This window comes from Hemiscyllium ocellatum, chromosome 35, assembly GCF_020745735.1.
Source record: "Hemiscyllium ocellatum isolate sHemOce1 chromosome 35, sHemOce1.pat.X.cur, whole genome shotgun sequence".
Taxonomy (NCBI): domain Eukaryota; kingdom Metazoa; phylum Chordata; class Chondrichthyes; order Orectolobiformes; family Hemiscylliidae; genus Hemiscyllium; species Hemiscyllium ocellatum.
In genome coordinates this window covers 12899904-12918565 of record NC_083435.1, presented here as the reverse complement: position 1 = coordinate 12918565, position 18662 = coordinate 12899904, and the positions used below count along the sequence as shown (strand labels likewise).

The 18662-nt window shown below is 41.7% G+C and overlaps 1 protein-coding gene across 1 annotated transcript; it reads right to left on the bottom strand.

The window, feature by feature from the left end:
• Nucleotides 1-2265: 2265 nt before the first annotated feature.
• LOC132832976 (N-acetyllactosaminide alpha-1,3-galactosyltransferase-like) lies at nucleotides 2266-18264 on the bottom strand. Its single transcript, XM_060851224.1, has 4 exons — nucleotides 18116-18264; nucleotides 8693-8776; nucleotides 3687-3824; nucleotides 2266-2950 (listed from the first exon to the last, which is right to left on the bottom strand). The coding sequence occupies exons 1-4, from the start codon at nucleotides 18262-18264 to the stop codon at nucleotides 2266-2268; spliced, it is 1056 nt and encodes a 351-aa protein (XP_060707207.1).
• Nucleotides 18265-18662: the final 398 nt, after the last annotated feature.

Below are 18662 nucleotides of genomic sequence, written 5' to 3'. Positions count from 1 at the left end.
GCAGGGAGATGGTGCTGGAACTGTGTAAAATGTTGGTTAGAATATGCACTTCTGGAACACACATTTTAAGAGGAATGTGCTTGCATTGGAGAGGGTGCAGAGAACATTTAACAAGGTGTTGCCAGAGTTTTAGTTATGAGGAAAGATTCGACAGAATGGGCAAAAAAAACTGAAAGAGCTGTGGATGCTGGGTTGTGAAGATGGGTCACTGGACCTGAAATGTTAATTTGGTTTTCTCTTCACAGATGGTGCCAGACCGGCTGAGTTTCTTTTTCAGCAATTTCAGTATTTGTTTGTGTTGGACAGACTTGGGGTTGTTTTGATTGGAGGACAGGAGACTGAGAGGGTCAGGACTGAGGTGAATATAATTAGGAGGGACATTGATAGCGTACACACGAAGAAACCTTTTTGTTAAAAACATTGCAGTGACTGGTAGGAATGACCCAATGATATCTTTGCTCTTTGTTTTTGTCGTGTTAGGCAGCTTGCCTATGTAGTCAACTAACCAACGTATTCAAAGTCCTTCAAGTGGTTACATACAGGATGGAAGCAGGCTCTTCAGCCCATTGACCACACTGACTCTCTGAAGAGCATCCCACCTAGACCCTCTCCCCTATCCTATCCCTGCATTTTCCATGGCTAATCCATCTAACCTACATATCATTTGGACTATGGGAGGAAACCCAAGCAGACACTGGGAGAATGTGTAACCTCCACGCAGACTTGCCGATGATGGAGTTGAGCCCAGATCCCTGACGCTATGAGGTGACCGTGCTAACTACTGAGGCACTGTGTCATCCCCTTCATTTGCAAGGTTCACTTGCTTCTTTTGATTTTTTTTCTGCAGGTATGAAACACAGTGAAAGACATAAGGTATACAAATCTTTATTCAGTTTCCACCACCAGGAAGAAAGGAAACACCCAAGTGGCCAGTGACAGGCAGTGCCCTTCTCAGAGGGCAATGCTGCATCATGAAACAGTGACGGGAAGGCAGGGATTAAATCAAAATAGAGTTGGAGGGGGAAATTATACACTCCACTCCCTGCGGTGCCTACCTCTCCTTGAAAGTCTCGAAGGTGTTGGTGGACACCGCGTGCTCCTTCTCCAGGGACAACTGGACTCTGACATAACCACGGAAAAGGGCAGGCAATCGGCCATAACGACCCCCTCCATGGCCCGCAACCTGGACCTGCTTATGGCCAGTTTGGCCTTACCCAGGGACTTGCTTCTTTTGAAAAGGAGATGAGCACAATCAGGACTGGTCTTTAAATTAGGGCCTCGCCAATAATCTCTGCACAATGAGCACCACTTTTGGCATAAATCAGTACGATGATTACTTGAAATTTACAAAAAAGCAACAGACAATCAATTCACCTGGAGAGCCATGGAATATGTGAATTGCACAGTGTGAACCTCTGATTGTGCTTTGTCACTGCGGAGGAGTGCAGTTGGTAAGTATCCATTCAATTTACAGCTTGATATGGAATAAAAAGTAAAGACCCTTCAAACTGTATTTCTTCACAATTAGCATCGCACTTTGACCAAAAGAAGGCTGGCTATAATTATATACAATCTTTGCAAAAACCTGGATGGGTGGAGTCCACTACCATGACCGATTTCAGATTATCGAAATGTACTATAAATTTTTACTTAAAACTCCCAGCAATGTAGAAAAGCACATCCTGATTTAAAATCAAACAAGATTAAAGCCAACACCTTTCAGAGCAAATCGAGCCTAATTTGACTCTTGTTTCTCCACAACCGTTAATAATCATCTTTTCAGCAAAACAACCGATTAATTTTAAAATAAATTATGGATTATGCTTCAAAAAGGTTACTGGAAAAGAGTCCTTGTTCTAATTATCTTCGCTGTAAAGAATTTGTAATTTGTGAGGAGTAGACTGCTTGCAACAATCTGGGGAAGAAGCTGTGATTTGGTGGTGAACACCCTCAGACACACACGCTAGGCAGAATATTGGAGTAAGTGATTGGCTGAACGACAATCAGAATAGGGATAGTCAAACTCTTCAAATCCAAGGACTGGTGTCAGTTCCACTCATAATGTTCCTGAATGGAAAAATCGGCCCCAAGCAGTTAGCCCTTGCCATGTTATCAGCATTAAAGACTGCAAAATTCTTGTCTGGAATTGTTTTGTTCAAAGATTTGAAAGGATGTATTTTGATTTTAATGGTTGACAAGAGAGAGAGTCCAAGTCAAATGATGATAACCCAGCAACAGGAAAGGTTTAGTCGACTCCTCTCCCATTCAATTGTCACGTAATTTCTTATAGTCCTTGGGCATCCATTTCATCCTGACGTATCTGATATATTTGGATGGCTTTCGATCCCAGCAATACTCAGGAGATAAGAGCTTAGCAGGTTTGTGATCCAAAAAGTAACGGTTTAAGTGGCTCTCATCATGCCAGATTGCCTCAATACCTTTGCTTTTGTCTCTGATGATCCCGTCCAGGCAGCTCCTAGTCAGGTTAAAAACCAGGTATGGTGTGCCTCCAAAAACAGCAGCGTGATAATAGAAGTCTCCCTCGTCTGGTGCGATGTAAGCTGCTGAGTTTGGGTTACGCTCGTAGGTGAATTGGTTGCGGCTGGCGGTGAGGAAAGCCGAGTGGATCTGAGCGACTGAGTCTGCCAAAGCTTCAGCCCCAAAGCGCCCCACAAAGACCTGGTCAACATCAAAGCAGAAGAGATAGGTGACCTCAAAACGGATCTTATCCTGGATGAGGTCATTGATTTGCTGCATGCGCATCATGCTGATGTCCTGCCAGCGAGATTGCTTGGGAACCTTGATCACGTTCATGGTCCGGCCTGGAGACATCTGCAGTTCAGGGGCTTTGCTGACATTGTCAACCATCACGTAATAGACCACCTGGAGTCCTTTCATGAAATGCTGCTCTGCTGAAACCAAGAAATCCTTCAAATATCTGTCAATGTACCTGATGGGGAGGACGACAAGGGTCAAAACTTCTTGCAATCCAAAGGCCCCCACTAAAACAAAAACAACATTTTTTGTTCTTTTTCTTGCTTCAGATAACATTGACAGAAGGTAATCAATTTCAGTTTTGCACTAGAAATGAGCTGATGTCAAGTTTCTTTACACGATGGAGAATGAAGTGTTGTTGGAGAGGTCATTTCACCCACCAAACACCAACTGGATGAATATTTGCAGGATTAGGATATGCATCAGGATATATATCATGATACAAGAATCTGGAGAGCGCAGGACAGTGGACTAGTGCATTATTATTCCATACTGTATAATTCTATGACTCGATGACAATGGGGAGAGGACATAGTTGTGAGATTAGTTTGAGATTGCTACAGGGCTATGGGGAAACTATAGGACAGTAGGATTAATTTGAGATTGATGCAGAGTTCTGGGAAGTATGGTCACTGCAGAATTAAATTGGGATTGAGACAGAATTTTGGGGAAACAGCAGACCAGTGGGAGTAATTTAGAAATGATACAGAACTGTGGTATATGAGGGAGGGCACAGTGGGATTGATTTGGGACTGGACAGGGTTCTTGGCAAACAATAGGGTAGCAGAATTAATTTAGGATGAATATTCTGATATAGATTGGATACGAATTGGACCAATATTAAATGAGTGGATTAACTAGACAAATTAGAGGGGACCAGAAATGCAAATCTGACAGTCTCTCTATCTTACCGTCCAATCGCAAATACGGTCAGGCCAATCACCACCTTCTTTTGAATGTAGAATTCATCACGTTCCAATGGGTCAAAGGTCCCCTCCCACATAATAGGAGCACCCCATGAGGTCTTTGTCTGCTGATCGGTAACAGCACTTCAAACAGAACAAAGATGTTAGCAGCTGTAATATAGTAGGGGATCCTCATCACAAGATGCTTTCTTTTAATGTTCTCGAATAGTTTAAACCCAGAGACCAACAACACATTCCCAACAGATGGTCCCAATATGTCTATCTTCTCAAAGTAAGTCACACCATGAGAATATATTCAAAATTGCATCAAAGAAATTGAGAACTATTATGGCTAACAATATTTTTGCTCTTAAAATTTGTGGCTTTGCAAAACTGGGCTATAGTAGTGTAGTGGTAGTGTCACTCGACTAACAATCCAGGGATGTGGACAATATTTCTACTTTTGAGTGAATATAAAATCGGCTGGATGCAGAAATGTGCAGACAAATGAAGGCACAAAACAATATAGAATAACAATCCCTTGGGGCATTTCAACTACCCTGATGTTAATTGAACAGAAGAGATAGGTAAACGGAATTAGGAAATGGAATTTCTCCAAAATGTGCAAGATTGCTTTCAAAACCATAATTTAAAAAGCCAAACAAAAGAAGATTTGTTTTTTGGGTTGAAACAGGTATGAAAAATATTAGCTGAGGAACATCTAAGCAATAGTGACCATAACATAATAATCTTTGAGATGATAATAAAGAAGGATGTAAGTATAATGAAAACCAGGTCAATAAGTTGGGAAAAGCCAATTTGTGAGATTGAGCATGGAACCTGTAAAAATTAAACGAGCCAACATATTGGCAGAAAATGCTGAGGAACAACAATGGAAAACATTTAAAACGGTGTTCAGCAGAGTACAGGGAAAACATATTTCATTGAAAAAAAATATCAAATCAAACACTAGTCAGACTCCGTGAGTAAATAAACACTGAGGGGAAAGCAAAAAAGCAGACATAAAATACATAGGCAGCAGAGATGACACAATGTGAAGGATGAGGAGAGCAGTACAGTGTGGGGCTGCATTGTGGCTCAGTGGTTAGCACTGCTACCTTACAGCAGCAGGATACAATTCCAACTTTAGGTGACTGTGTGTGTGAAATTTGCACCTTCTCCCATGTCTGCGCAGATTTTTTTCAGGTGCTCTAGTTTCCTTCCACTGTCCAAAGATATGCAGGTTAGGTGGATTGGCCATGAAAAATTCAGGGTTACAGGAATAGGGTAGGGGAGTGAGCCTGGATGGGATTCTCTTCAGAGAGTCAGTGTGGACTTGTTGAGCCAAATGGCATGTTCCCAAGGTAGAGATTCTATGATTCAGTTAAAGAAAACAGAATTAGGAATGCAAAGACATTTAATTATTTTCTCTCGTATGGAAGGCTGTGATGGGGATAGGAATCGTGAGAGAGAGAGAGAGACACACACACAGACATTATACCACAGGTAACAACAGAGAGGTGACAGAAATAACAAATAATTTTTTTCTCTCTGTTTTTAACCAGGGAGATATAACATTTGGAGATAATATTGAATGACAAAATGTGAAATGGGATAAGTGAATTTAAAATTTTTAAAAGGAGTATTAAATAAATTAAACAACCACAAAGAGGATAAAGCCTTGGTTCGGGTGGATTGATTTCATATATAGAACCTAGTAAAGGCATTATTGCTCATAACTCATAGTACTTTAAATCAAGGTGCAGGACCAGAGCCTTGGTGATAGCTAATGTAATTAAGTATTACATAAAAGGTGACAACATGTCAGGGGAATGGACCAGTCAGTTTAGCATTGTTGGTAAGAAAATAATGGAATCCTTTCTCAAGGAGAGAATTAAAAAAATCCAGAGTAGAGAAATTTAATAATGAAATGGCAGTATGGATTTTAAAATTGAAAGTCCTGTTTATTCACACCTTTTGTTCAAGCATTCAATAGATGTAATCTATCTGGAGTTCCAAAGAACCTTCAATCAGTTTCCCAAATTAGACTAACAAATAAGATCTGTGAATGTGAATAAGGGGACATGTGGCAGAATGTAATTCATAGCTAATTTCAAGACAGAATGCAAAGCATGGAAGTAAAGGGTAGTTATTCAGAATGAAAGAAGTGGGGATACAATGTCCCACAAGGATCAGTTCTGGAACCATTGCTGTCACAATTTACCTGAATGATTTGTACTTTGAAATCAAAAACACAATTTCTAAATTTAAATGTTACATTAAATTGTGGAGGGGGCAGCGGTGTAACCAACCATAAGGTGCTGGGTCCATTGTTGTATGTTTTTCATATGAACAATTTGGATGAGAATTTGGGAGGTATGGTTAGCACATTTACAGATGACACCAAAATTGATGCTAGTTCTGAGGCAAGGTCACTGGACCAGAAACATTAACTCTGATTTCTCTCCAAAGGTGCTGCCAGACCTTTTTAATTTTTTCAGCAATTTCTGGGGGTTTTTTTCTGATTTACAGCATCTGCAGTTCTTCTGATTTTTAAAAATCTGCCCACCTCTGCCTTGAATATATTTAATTACCCAGTCTCGAAAGCCCTCAGCAGTAAGGAATTACAAATATTCACTATTATCTGAGAGAACAAATTCCTCCTTATCTCTGATTTAAGTGAGCAACTTCTCACTCTGACATGCTGGTCCTACAGTCTCCCATCTATCATGTCCATTTCGCATATAATTTTATATGTTGCAATGCCCATTAGCTTTGAACTGCCCTACCCTTGTCTATTCATGTTATCTATGCCACTCATAGACCTCTTTAAGGTCACATGTCAGCTCCCAATGCTTCAAGGAGAAGAATCCTAACCTATCCAGCCTCTCAGAGAGTCACAGAGTCATAGAGATGTACAGCACGGAAACAGACCCTTCAGTCCAACTTGTCCCTGTCGACCAGATATCCTAACTACTCTAGTTCCATGTGCCAGCACTTGGTCCACATTCCTCTAAACCATTCCCATTCATATCCCCATCCAGATGGCTTTTAGTGCTGTAATTGTACCAGCCTCCGCCACTTCCTCTGGAAGCTCATTCCACACACGCACCACTCTATGTGTGAAAAGGGTGCCTCTTAGGTCTCTTTTATATCTTTCCACTCTCACCTTAAATCTATCCCCTCTAATTCTGGATTCCCTCACCACAAGGAAAATACATTATCCATTTCTCCTGTCCATGCCCTTCATGATTTTATAATTCTCTATAAGGTCACCCCTTAGCCTCCGATGCTCCTGGAAAAACAGCCCGAGCCTATTCAACCTCTCCCTATAGCTCAAATCCTCCAACCGTGGCAACGTCCTTGTAAATCTTTTCTGAACCCTGTCAAGTTTCACAACATTCTTCGATAGGAAGATCAGAATTGCGTGCATTATTCCAAAAGTGGATGAACCAATGGAACCAATACACCCGAAAGGTTGACTTCTGCACCTTCTGATGCTGCCTGGCTTGCTGCCTCCTGCCTGTCTACTTTGGATTCCAGTTTCTGAAGTTTTTTTGTCTCTAAACAGTTTCCTGTACCTCTGCAACATGAGCTCCAACTGCTATACTCAGTGCTCTTTGCTGTCCACTACACTTCAAATTTCGGTGTCATCTGCAAACTTATTAACTTTACCTCCAATTTTCACATTGAAATCATTTATGTAAATGGCGAAAAGTCCTTGTGAATATTTTTGCACACTTTTCAGTTTAATAACATTCTTCCTGTGGCAGTTGACCGGAATTGTATCTAGTATTCTAAAAGTGGCCTTCCCAATGTCTTGTACAGCTGTAAAAAGATGTCCCAACTCGTGTACTCAATGCTCTGACTGATAAGTGTGCCAAGTGTCTTCTTCACTAGCCTCTCCACCTGTAACACCACTGTCCAGGAATGGTGTACCTGCACCCCTAGAGCTCTCTATTCAACAACACCCCCCAGGGTCCACCCATTACTCCTCCCGTAGTTTGTCTTACCAAAATGCAACACCTCACATTTATCTGCTTTAAACTCCATATCTATTGATCAGGACACTATGGACCTCAACTTTATTAACCTGGGATTTCATTCCTAATGAATTGTATGTATTTCTCATTAGCTTTCTAACAGATAGACAGCATTCGCAGAATGGGTTTTAATTTAACATCCCTGCACAAAGCAGTTATAGAAAGATCCAACCTTCACTGCCAGTAAAATTGATGCATTTTAAGGATGGGTTTCAATGCTAAGGAAAAGACAGTGTGACTTGCATTTATATATCATATTTCATAAACTTAGGACATCCCAATGAAATACTTTTGAACTGTAGTCGTAGTTGAATTGCAAGACACCCAGCAGCTAATGCTTGTACAGCCAGATGCCCCATACTAAGCTGTTTGATAAATCACCACTGTTTTCAATGAGGTTGTTTGAGAGATACGTGTTGGAAGCATAGAGTCATAGAGATGTACAGCACAGAAACAGACCCTTCGGTATGCGCATGTGGTACATCTCAACGTTCTTTTAGAACGCACATGGCGCTGGAAAGCAGACACTTCCAATACTGCAGCACTCCCTCAATATTGCACTGGGAATGTTAGTTTTGTTTCTGTGTTCAAGTCCTGGAGTGGGCCTTGAATACAAGGCTTCTGATATGAATGTGGGAGATGAAATTGACATAGGATAATCCACAATGTCAGCTTCTCGCTCCAAATAAGTTTACAGATGTGCAGAAACTGTACCACACGCTTCCAATTGAAAGGCCAATGCATGATGTCTCTTAGTCTTACACTTTCCTGACCAGCTTAGACCTCCCTTACAAATTGATCCTAACCCCCTTCCCCCACTTCTGCTAACTATTGGAATCACTTACCTTTGATTGCACAACATTTTGGATCATTCCATCTGTCTGACAGACTTTGTTCAGAGTAAACACATGCTGTGGTGGGCACAGTTCTATAGTAGGCAGTAAATTAGGATTAGAGACCATTACATACCTATCATTGAACCAATTTTCATATTTTGTAATGACGTAACTTTTCCTCCATTTAAACTCTGGTTTCTCTTTGGCAGCCCGCATCCTAAGGGTTGTGAGGAGAGAAGAGAAGAGAAAAAGAAAGGGTGTGATTGAATGAACTTGCTGAAATCTGACAGGAATTATCAAGGTAAAGGTTATTGGAAGTACTTGAAAGCTCAGAATACATGTCACCAAGATTAGGAAGACAGCAAACTATTGGGAGCAAACTGAGGGTAATAATGATAACTTGGAAATAGATATAGTGACCATATAGAAAATGGAGCTTAGAATGTTAACTAAAATGGCTGAAGCACATTGGCTATATTGCCCAGCATCCTGAGCGAACAAATTGCTAATACAGCAACTTGCACAGGCTGGGTAAACATGTCCAATCCCACAGATCTGAGAATGACATAGTACCAGCATTAGGTCAAAGGGCAGCCATCAGAAGAGTACTGGAGCCTTATGGTCTAGTTGTAACACACTAATGAGGTTTGAATGTTTACATTTAAAGAGCATCTCTGAGATTTGACTGTTGCTTTGAAGGGTTAGAAAAATAATGGGAGTTAATGTCTGACTTTAAAGATAGTGTTAAGATCTTAACCAGATGGGTGCTGGTGTCTGTGTGTTAGATTTAAAGCATGTTTTGATGTGTAAGCTTACAATTAAGTATACCTTGATTAATATACTTTGTGATAGCTTAATGACACGGGACTCTGTGAGAAGTTATGTATAAATGTAACAACTTTCCCTATCTACGGTGAGAGAATCCACTCTCTAGTAACCAGTGTGGTCTGAGTGGCTTTTCTCTCCCAAGTCTTGTTAGTATATTCATATACTAACAGTCTTGAATAAAAACAGTACTGTTGAAGTGTATTAATTAAGTGGTGGTTCTCTGTTCTTGGACAGGCGGTCACAGAAAGCCAGGTAGCGTGGCTGAGCTTTCACAATAACATTCCTGAAACACATACATTGTCCTCAAGATAATATAGGATCTAGGTTCCTGTCATTTATGATGGAGATAATAGTGCAATTTGGGGAGAAGAGGACAAGGATACTGGAGAACCTGAGTTACGTGTCCCAGTCTCATTGTGGACTGAGGTGAGTATTATCTGACCTGGTTTAATCATAGAATGAGGTGAGGATTACTTGGTCCAACCTCACGATGGATTGAGAAGAGTTATGCCTGTCAGAGTTTCACTAGATGCAGTGAGTGCTACTTGGCTCAGTCTGACTGGGAATAAAGTGTGTATTACCTGTCACAATCTCACTGTTCATGAGGTGAGTGTTGCCTGTCACAGAATGTTTCCTGTCCCAATCTCACTGCAGATTAAGGCGTGAATTAAGGTGCATATTTAGTCCACATGACTCACTGTCCAGTAATGAACTTTTCCTTTTTTCTCTAAATTAATTACCAGATTTCCCTTTGTAAGTTTCTGTTGAAGCATGAACTGAAGCTTTCTCCCCTCTGTGAATTTTATCACATTCCAATGCTGTAGACTAATTATATGAATGTTGATGTGACCTTGAGAATTATTCAATGGCTGGTTTACATAACAAAGGCATATAGAAAAAGTATTGAGATCCAAATGTTACTTACATTAACCTGGGAGAATTAAAAGAAATGTACACCAGAGACAGGAGTGTTGCACATGTCAGAGCAATAAAGATCAATTGTTTGCGGCTATCCAACCTGACCTGTAAGTAGGAAAATGTTTTATTTGAGTAAAGTTCGAAGTTTGAAATAGATTAATTCATAATTTAACAGAGTTTTAACATTGTCCTTTATGCTTTCTCAGTATAAGACCAGAAGTGCAGGATCATAAGAAAGCCATTTGGTCCATTGAACCTGCTCCGCCAATCAGTGAGCTAATCTAATCCTCAATTCCTCTTTCCTGCTTTGCCCATACCCTTTCATTCCCTTGCTACTGAAATATTCATCTCACCTGCACAATGCTTCATAGAATCCCTACAGTATTGAGGCCGGCCATTTGGCTAATCACTTCCACACTGACCCTCTGAAGACCATCCAACCCAGACCCAGGCACCACTCTATCCCTGCATTTCCCATCGTTAGTCCACTAAGCCTGCACATCCCGGGACACTATGGGCAATTTAAAATGGCCATTCCACGTATTCTGCGCGTCTTTAGACTTTGGGAGGAAACCGGAGCACCCAGAGCAAACCCACACAGATATGGGGAGAACGTGAAAACTCCACATAGACAGTCACCTGAGGCTAGAAATGAACCAGGGGTCCTGGCACTGTGAGGCAGCAGAGCTAACCACTGAGCCACCATGCTTCATGACACAGCTCCTACTGTCATCTGCAGTAAAGAAATCCCTCCTCATTTCTGTGTTAAATGGATGACCCTTTACTCAGAGATTGTGGTCTATGGTCCTAGACTTTCCCACATGGAGAAACAATCTTTCAGCATCCACCCTCTTGAACATCCTAAGAATCTTATGTGTGTCAATAAGGCCTCCTGTTATTCATCTAAATGTTGATGAGTACAGACCCATCTACTCAACTTTTTATCGTAAGGAAATCCCTCGATTTCTGGGATTATCCTGATGAACCTTCTCTGTACTGTCTCCAAGGCTAGTGTTTCTGTTCTGATGATGTTCTAATGAACTGTCACCAGACTCAAAACGTTAACTGTGCTTTCTTCTCACCGATGCTACCAGACCTGCTGAGTTTCTCCAGCAATTTCTACTTTTACTGTTGTATAACTAGTGCATTACATTGTTTTAGCAACACATCCTTATTTTTATACTCCATTGCTTTTGAAATAAAGTCTAACATTTTATGTACCTGTTATCTGCAGAACTTGTATTCTAGTTTTCTGTGATACTGCACTGAGGTCTCCCAAATCCATCTGTACTGCAACTTTCATTCCCTTTAATCATCTTCAGCTCCTCTATCCAACTTGCCAAAGTGTGTAACCTCACATCTTGCCAGGCCAAATATTTGCCCATTCACTTGACCCGTCTCTGCCCCACTGCAAACTGTATGCATCATCTGCTTGTTTCCCCATCTACTTTTGTGCCATTCACAAACCTGCCTATTCACTTCCCTCATCCAAGTCATTAATATCTTGGAATTTACTATGATCCCAGCACTGATCCCTGTGGCACTCCAGTGGTGACAGTTTTCATTCTGAAAATGCCCCTCTTATCCCAACTCTCTGTCTTCTGTTAGCAAATCCTTTATCAATGTTAATGTACTGTACACCAACTGTTATCTTAAAAGCAGTCTAATGTGCATCGCCTTAAAGAACACTATTTGGAAATCTAAATACATTAAGCCTACTACTTCCCCTTTACTTATCCTGATGGTTCTCAACGAACTCTAATAAATTTGACAAGCATGATTTTCCCTTCATGAAGCAAGCTGACTCTGCTTGATCACATTATGTGGTTCTAACTGCTCTGCTGTTACTTTCTTTATAATAGACTCTAACATTTTCCCAGTGATAGATTTTCTTTCAACCTAATGAGACCGAGGATAAATTCTGAAAAATGAGATGAGAATGTTAGATGAAATATGAATGCGAGAATTTGACTTTTCTAGAGATTAATCAAATAGTTTTGAATAGCCAACTTCCTGAATTGAAAGCTCGTTCCTGATGAAGGGCTTTTGCCCGAAACATTTTTCTTTCTCCTCGGATGCTGTCTGGCTTGCTGTGCATTTTCAGCACCACTCTCTTCTTGATTCTAATCTCCAGCATCTGCAGTACCCACTTCTGCCTAACCTCCTGAAATAGGACAGTGCATGCGTTGTGAAGTATAAGGAGCGATAGAATCGTTTTTTAAAAATGAAGACTTACTTCTATATGGTGTGACTTTATTGACTTCAAGTCAGAAGATATTGATGTGATGGTCATGTCACTGGATTAATAATCCAGAGGCCCTCTCTAATATTCTGGTCACGTGCATTCATATCCCGCAAAATGACCTAGTGCAATTTAAATTCAATAACGAAATAAATTTGGAATTTAAGGCTAGTCACTGCAATGGTGACCATTGAGTTATCATTGTCATCAAAACCCATCTGGTTGGCCAACATCCTTTAGAAAGGAAATATCTCACCTTAACAGGTCGCCCTGCATAGTACGTTCAAGGGCAATTGGGGATGGGCAACCAGGAAGTGCCTGTGTTGCCCACTTCCCAAGAAAGAATATAAGGAAATATAGCCCCAAATCACAATTGAGACAAAGAAATACTGTGAAGCTTTCATTGCTGATGCATAACCAGCCCGTTTTGTATGATGGAAGTTCCCTCAAACAGCATTATGGCAATGATCAGATAATGCATGTTTCTTTAGTGATGTTAGTTGTGCAATAAATGTTGATGAAGGGGCAACATTGTTATGCTATGCACACCCATATTTGAGTGTGGTTAATAATTTCCCTGAAATGTCTTCAGTTAACATACTTTATGAAGTAAATGTTAGGTTGGTCCCTCTTGAATTATGTTCTGCACCGTTCTTTATAGCTTTTCCAAGGAATGTCTGTCTTTTCATTTTTGCTGTAGCCCTCAATGTCACAAAAACTCTGTTCATTATCATGGAATAATCACCTGTGCACAAGGGAAAGGAAAGAACAAAGAAGAGTACAGCACAGGAACAGTCCCTTCAGCTCACGAACACTGCACTGACATAACATCTTTCTAAACTGAAAACCTTTTGCCTCCACACTGTGCATATCTCTCTATTCCCTGACCAATCATATTTCTGTCAAGATGCCTCCGAAATGTTGCGATTGTATCTATGTCCGCCACCTCCTCTGGCAGCACATTCCAGGCACTTACGACCCTCTGTGTAAAACACTTACCTCCCACATCTCCTTTAAACTTATCCTCTTTTAACCTTAAACCTATGTCCCCTTTTAATTAATATTTCTACCCTGGGGAAAAAAACTCTGATTATCCATTCCACCCATTCTGCCTGATATAATTTTGTAAGCTTCTATCAGGTCACCCCCTCATCCTTCAAGTGAAAACAAAGCAAGTTTTTGCAATCTCTCCTCATTCTTGATATCCATAAAAGCAGGCAACATCCAGTAAACCATTTCTGTACCTTCTCAAAGCCTCCACATCATTCTGGTAGTGCTGCAACCAGAACTGTATGCAATTTTCCAAAAGCAGCCTAATTTAAGTTCCATACAGCTGCAATATGATTGTTAATTTTTATACTCGATATTCCTACCTATGAACGCAAGCATGCCTTATGCCTTCTTGACCACCCTTTCCAATTATGTTGTCACTTTTAGGGAACTGTGACCTGTACACCTAGATATCTATGTATATTGATGCTATTAAGTGTACTGCTATTTCCTCCTACTTTAACTCTCCCTAAATTCATCACCTCACAGTTGTCCAGAACAAACTCTGTCTGCCATTTCTCCCGCCCAAGTCTCTAGCCAGTTTATATCATGCTGTATCCTCTTGCAAACCTCCTCACTCTCCACAGCTGTCCCAATTTTGTGTCTTCTGCAAACATAGTAATCTGGCCACTTCCTTGTCGTCCAAAAATTTATATATTATTACAAACAACAGAGGTACTGAAACTGATACCTGTGAAACACCATTGGTCACAGATTTCCAAATTGTAAAACATCTTCCACCGCTTCTCTCTGTCTTTGACTAAACCAGTTCCATATCCCACTGCCGATCCCATCTGACCTCACCTTTTGCTTCAACCTGCCATGAGGGACCTTGTCAAAGGCCTTGCTAAAGTCCATTTAAACAACATCTACTGCCCTGCTGTCCATCATCTTAGTCACTTTCTCAAAAAACTCAATCAAGTTTGTGAGACATGACCTTCCCCACATAAGGCCAGGCTGCCTATGACTTGGAGGTCAATATTTTTCCAAATGTTAGTAAATACTATCCGCAACAATCTTCTCCAAAAATTTCCTTCCCACTGATATAAGGCTCACCTGCCTATAATTTCCCGTATTATCCCTATTGCTGTTCTTAAACAAAAGAACGACGTTAGTTATTCTCCAATTCTGCCAGATCTCTCCTGTGTCCAAAGAGGAAACAAAGATTTTGTACATGATCCCAGCAATTTCTTCACCTGCCTCCCTCAGCATTCTGGGATAGATCTCACCCCAGGTCCTGGCGGTTTGTCTACTTGAATGCTTTTCAAAACACGAACACTTCCTTTTTTTTACATCAACATGCCCTAGCATATCAACATATCCCTCCCGGGACTCACCGTCCACCATATCCTTCTCCTTTGTGAATACCGATGCACTGTATTCGTTAAGGACCTCACCCACTTCCTCCAGCCCCATGCATAAAATCCCTCCTTGGGATTTTCCTTAATCCTGTTTGCCAGAGACATATCATGGATGATTTTAGCCCTCCAAATTCCTTGTTTGAGTTCTTTCCTGCTATCTTTGCATTCTTTGAGGGCTCTGTCTATCTTCAGTTTCCTAAATCTTATGTATGACTCCATTTCCATTTTGACTAAGCTCTCAGTTTCTCTTGTCATCCAAGCTTCTGGAATCTTGCCATCCTTAGTCCTTCTTTTTCACAGGAACAAGCTGGTCCTCAACTCTAATCAACAGGCCTTTAAAATATTACCACATGTCAGATATGACTTTATCCTCAAGAAGCTGTCCCCAAACTGCATTCCCCAGTTTCTGTCTAAATTTGTGGTCTCAGTTGAATACTTTCACCTGTGGATTAAATTTTTTCTTATCCATAAGTAACGTTAAAACTTACAGAATTATGGTCACTGTTCCCGAAATGCTACCCCACTGAAAAGTTAATCACCTGACCAGGCTCATTCCCCAATACCAGATCTGATATGACACCTTCCCTCATCGGACTATTTATATATGATTTCAAAACTCCGTCCTGAATAACAAACTCCTCTCCATCCAAGCCCCTGACAGTAAGGGAGTCCTCGTCAATCACCCACCACAACAACCCTGTTGTTTTTATTTTTTTTAACTTAAGCTATCCACATATCTACTATATTATGTTGCCACTCTTATCCCCCTCTCAACCAAGTCTCTGTTATAGCTACAACATCACAGTTGTACATACTAATCTAAGTTGTCATTTTATCTGCCCTTTATGTCATTATTCCTCACATTAAAACAATTACACCTCAGCTCACCAGTCCCCGCCGTGTTCAGCAATCTATGTTCTGCTTCTTCGTCTTACTGGCCTTAGTCTCTGACTCCCGCTCAGCAATTTTACTTGCTGACGTACTGCTCTGGTGCCCACTCCCATGTTACACTAATTTAAACTCTCCCAAATTGCATGAGCAAATCGCCCTGCCATGATATTGATGCCCCTCCAGTTTCGGTGCAACCCGTCCTGCTGCCCCAGAAGACATCCCAATGAATCATGTACCTGAAGCTCTCTCTCTTCGATCAGCTCTAGGTCATGTATTTAACTGCACTATCTTCGTATTTGGCACAGGAAGTAACACCAAGATTGCAACCCCAGAACACCAAACCCAGGGTGCTCCACTCAAAACATTTCTACTGTTCATTGACCATTCATCTTTGTTCCAGTCATGCAGCCAATTTTGTATCCCGCTGCTCCTTTTATATTTTTCTTTACCCAAAGTAGTATTAAACACAACTGAGTGACCTTCCCACCACCGAAATCACCGTAATCTCTGATTTGTTTTTTTTTCTAAACAAATAAGCATCACCAGTGCAGCCAATACAATATTTACAAGCAAAACTACTATGAGCATTGCAAACCATCAAAAGTGGGGGAGGGGGGCTGGTGGTGGGAGTGTGGGAAACGACTAAATCAAAATGGAGTTGGAGGAGGAACCTGTTCCATTTAAGCTATTTTTACTCATCAACCTGTTCAGAGATGTTATTACACACTTCTGGAGCAGGTGGGACTTGAGCTCAAGAGTAGGAAGGTTATGTCTACACCACAAGAGCTCCGAGCTCCTCCAGTAATTCAATGATCACCAACATTTCTCACGGCTGTTGTGTGACACTTTATCAAATGCCTTTAGAAAATGATTGCACGCTGTATCAATGGCATCACCCTCATCACATTACCTCATCAAAAAACATGTTAATTGAACTTAATTTGTTTTAATAAACTCACATTGGCTTTCTTTAATGATCTGCACTTGCCCAAGTAGAATTGTAATAGAGTTACACTGACCATTAGTCCAACTTGTCCATGCCAACCAGATAGCCTAAATTAATCGAGTCCCATTTGCCAGCATTTGGCCCATATCCCTCTAAACCTTTCCTATTCACCTATCCATCCAAATGCCTTTTAATATTGTAATTGTACCAGCCTCCATCACTTCCTCTGGTAGCTCATTCCATTCAAACACCACCCGCTGTATGAAAAAGTTGCACCTGAGGTACCTGTTAAATATTTCGCCTCTCACCTTAAACACGTGCCCTCTCGTTTTGGACATTGGGTAAGATTTTACGGATTTGCTTCCCTATAGAACTTCAGTGAATAACCTACACTTGTGGAGCGCTAGCTTAGGGATATGACCATTACACCACAAACTGCTATCTCTGAGGCCGAAGATCAAAAATCCATCAGGTCAATTCGATTCCTATCCGCAACTCATTTCCTGAAATTCAGTAAAGCATCAGAAAAGTTCAGCACGGTCCCATCCTGTAAGTTATTTGAGCATCCGTTGGACTGCTGACAATCGTCCTCATTGGTTTGTGGCCTGGCAGCGGACTCTCGGGGACCACCCCCTGGACATATCCCAAACTGCAAGCCCATATCCCAAACTGCAAGCCCATATCCCAAACTGCAAGCCCACCTTGAATTAATGTTTCACAAGCCCTCTTCTTGGTAGCCATTGTGCAATGTCAATGACTCCCTTCTTGTTCTGAGGAAGGGTCATTCGAAACGGAAACGTTAACTTTGACTTCTCTCCACAGATGCTGCCAAACCTGCTGAGTTCCCCCCCCACTCCCCCCCCCCACCCAGCGATTTCTCTTTCTGTCCCTCAGTTAACGCCGACCGCGAATTACCTGGTTGTAGGTTTTTGGGTGCATCCCTTGTGTGAAACTGACTGCATCGCTTGATCAAATTACGGGCTGGCAATTCATTGTTGACACCATCCCTTCTCCCATCACCTACCTCCCCCCCCCCCCCCCCCCCCAACCACAGAACTCAGGTGAAGTCAGCCCAACTTCTCCCACCATTCCTTCTGTCGAAAGTTGCGTGTTTCCAGTCGCATTGTACCACCGTGACTCTTCCGAGGAGGAATTCCGCCAAACCTTTCCCGACTCGGTGCGGCTGGCGACCCGAACTAACCCTGTAACGTAGACTGTGTGACACATCGACATCCGAGCAAATCTTTTAATATAGGAGACATTGAGTACAAAGACACCGCGGATATGTCATAGACTCTTATCTCCGACAAGGTAGCTTACCTGCATTTTTTCGGTGTTACCAGCCACTGGTCGCTAGAAAGATCTTCAGTTATTCTTCCCACACACAGAGTTCTGGAGCTTGCTTGTGTTGTTTTTGGACCAGAGGCGATGAATGCTTTTCTAAGGTTATCGACCCGTCTTCGGAGCATGAGGTACAATAAACGGGTCTGCACCGATTCCGTTGCACAGCGGCCGGAGAACCGCCCGGACACCTCCAGCAACCTTTGTCTTCGAGATGTAAAAGTGTCCGCCGTCAGAGAGTTTCGAGATTTCTTTCGGGGGTGAGGTGCGGGGAGTGTCAGTGAAGCGAGCTCTCAGAGTGCAAGACTGCCCCCACCCCTGCCGATTCCCGCTCACACACCGCTTTGTGCCGCTGGAGAGATTCGGTGACAGCTTTCCGCATTTTGCCTCATCGACCGAAACGGTGTAGCCGTTGACAGCGTCCGAAATCTTTTGATTTCGAGGTGAGCTCGCCGGTTCCACCGCAGCGATCCTTTTCTCGCTTGACTAGTTGACGCCGAGAGAGCTCTGTGCCTGCGCCGTTCCA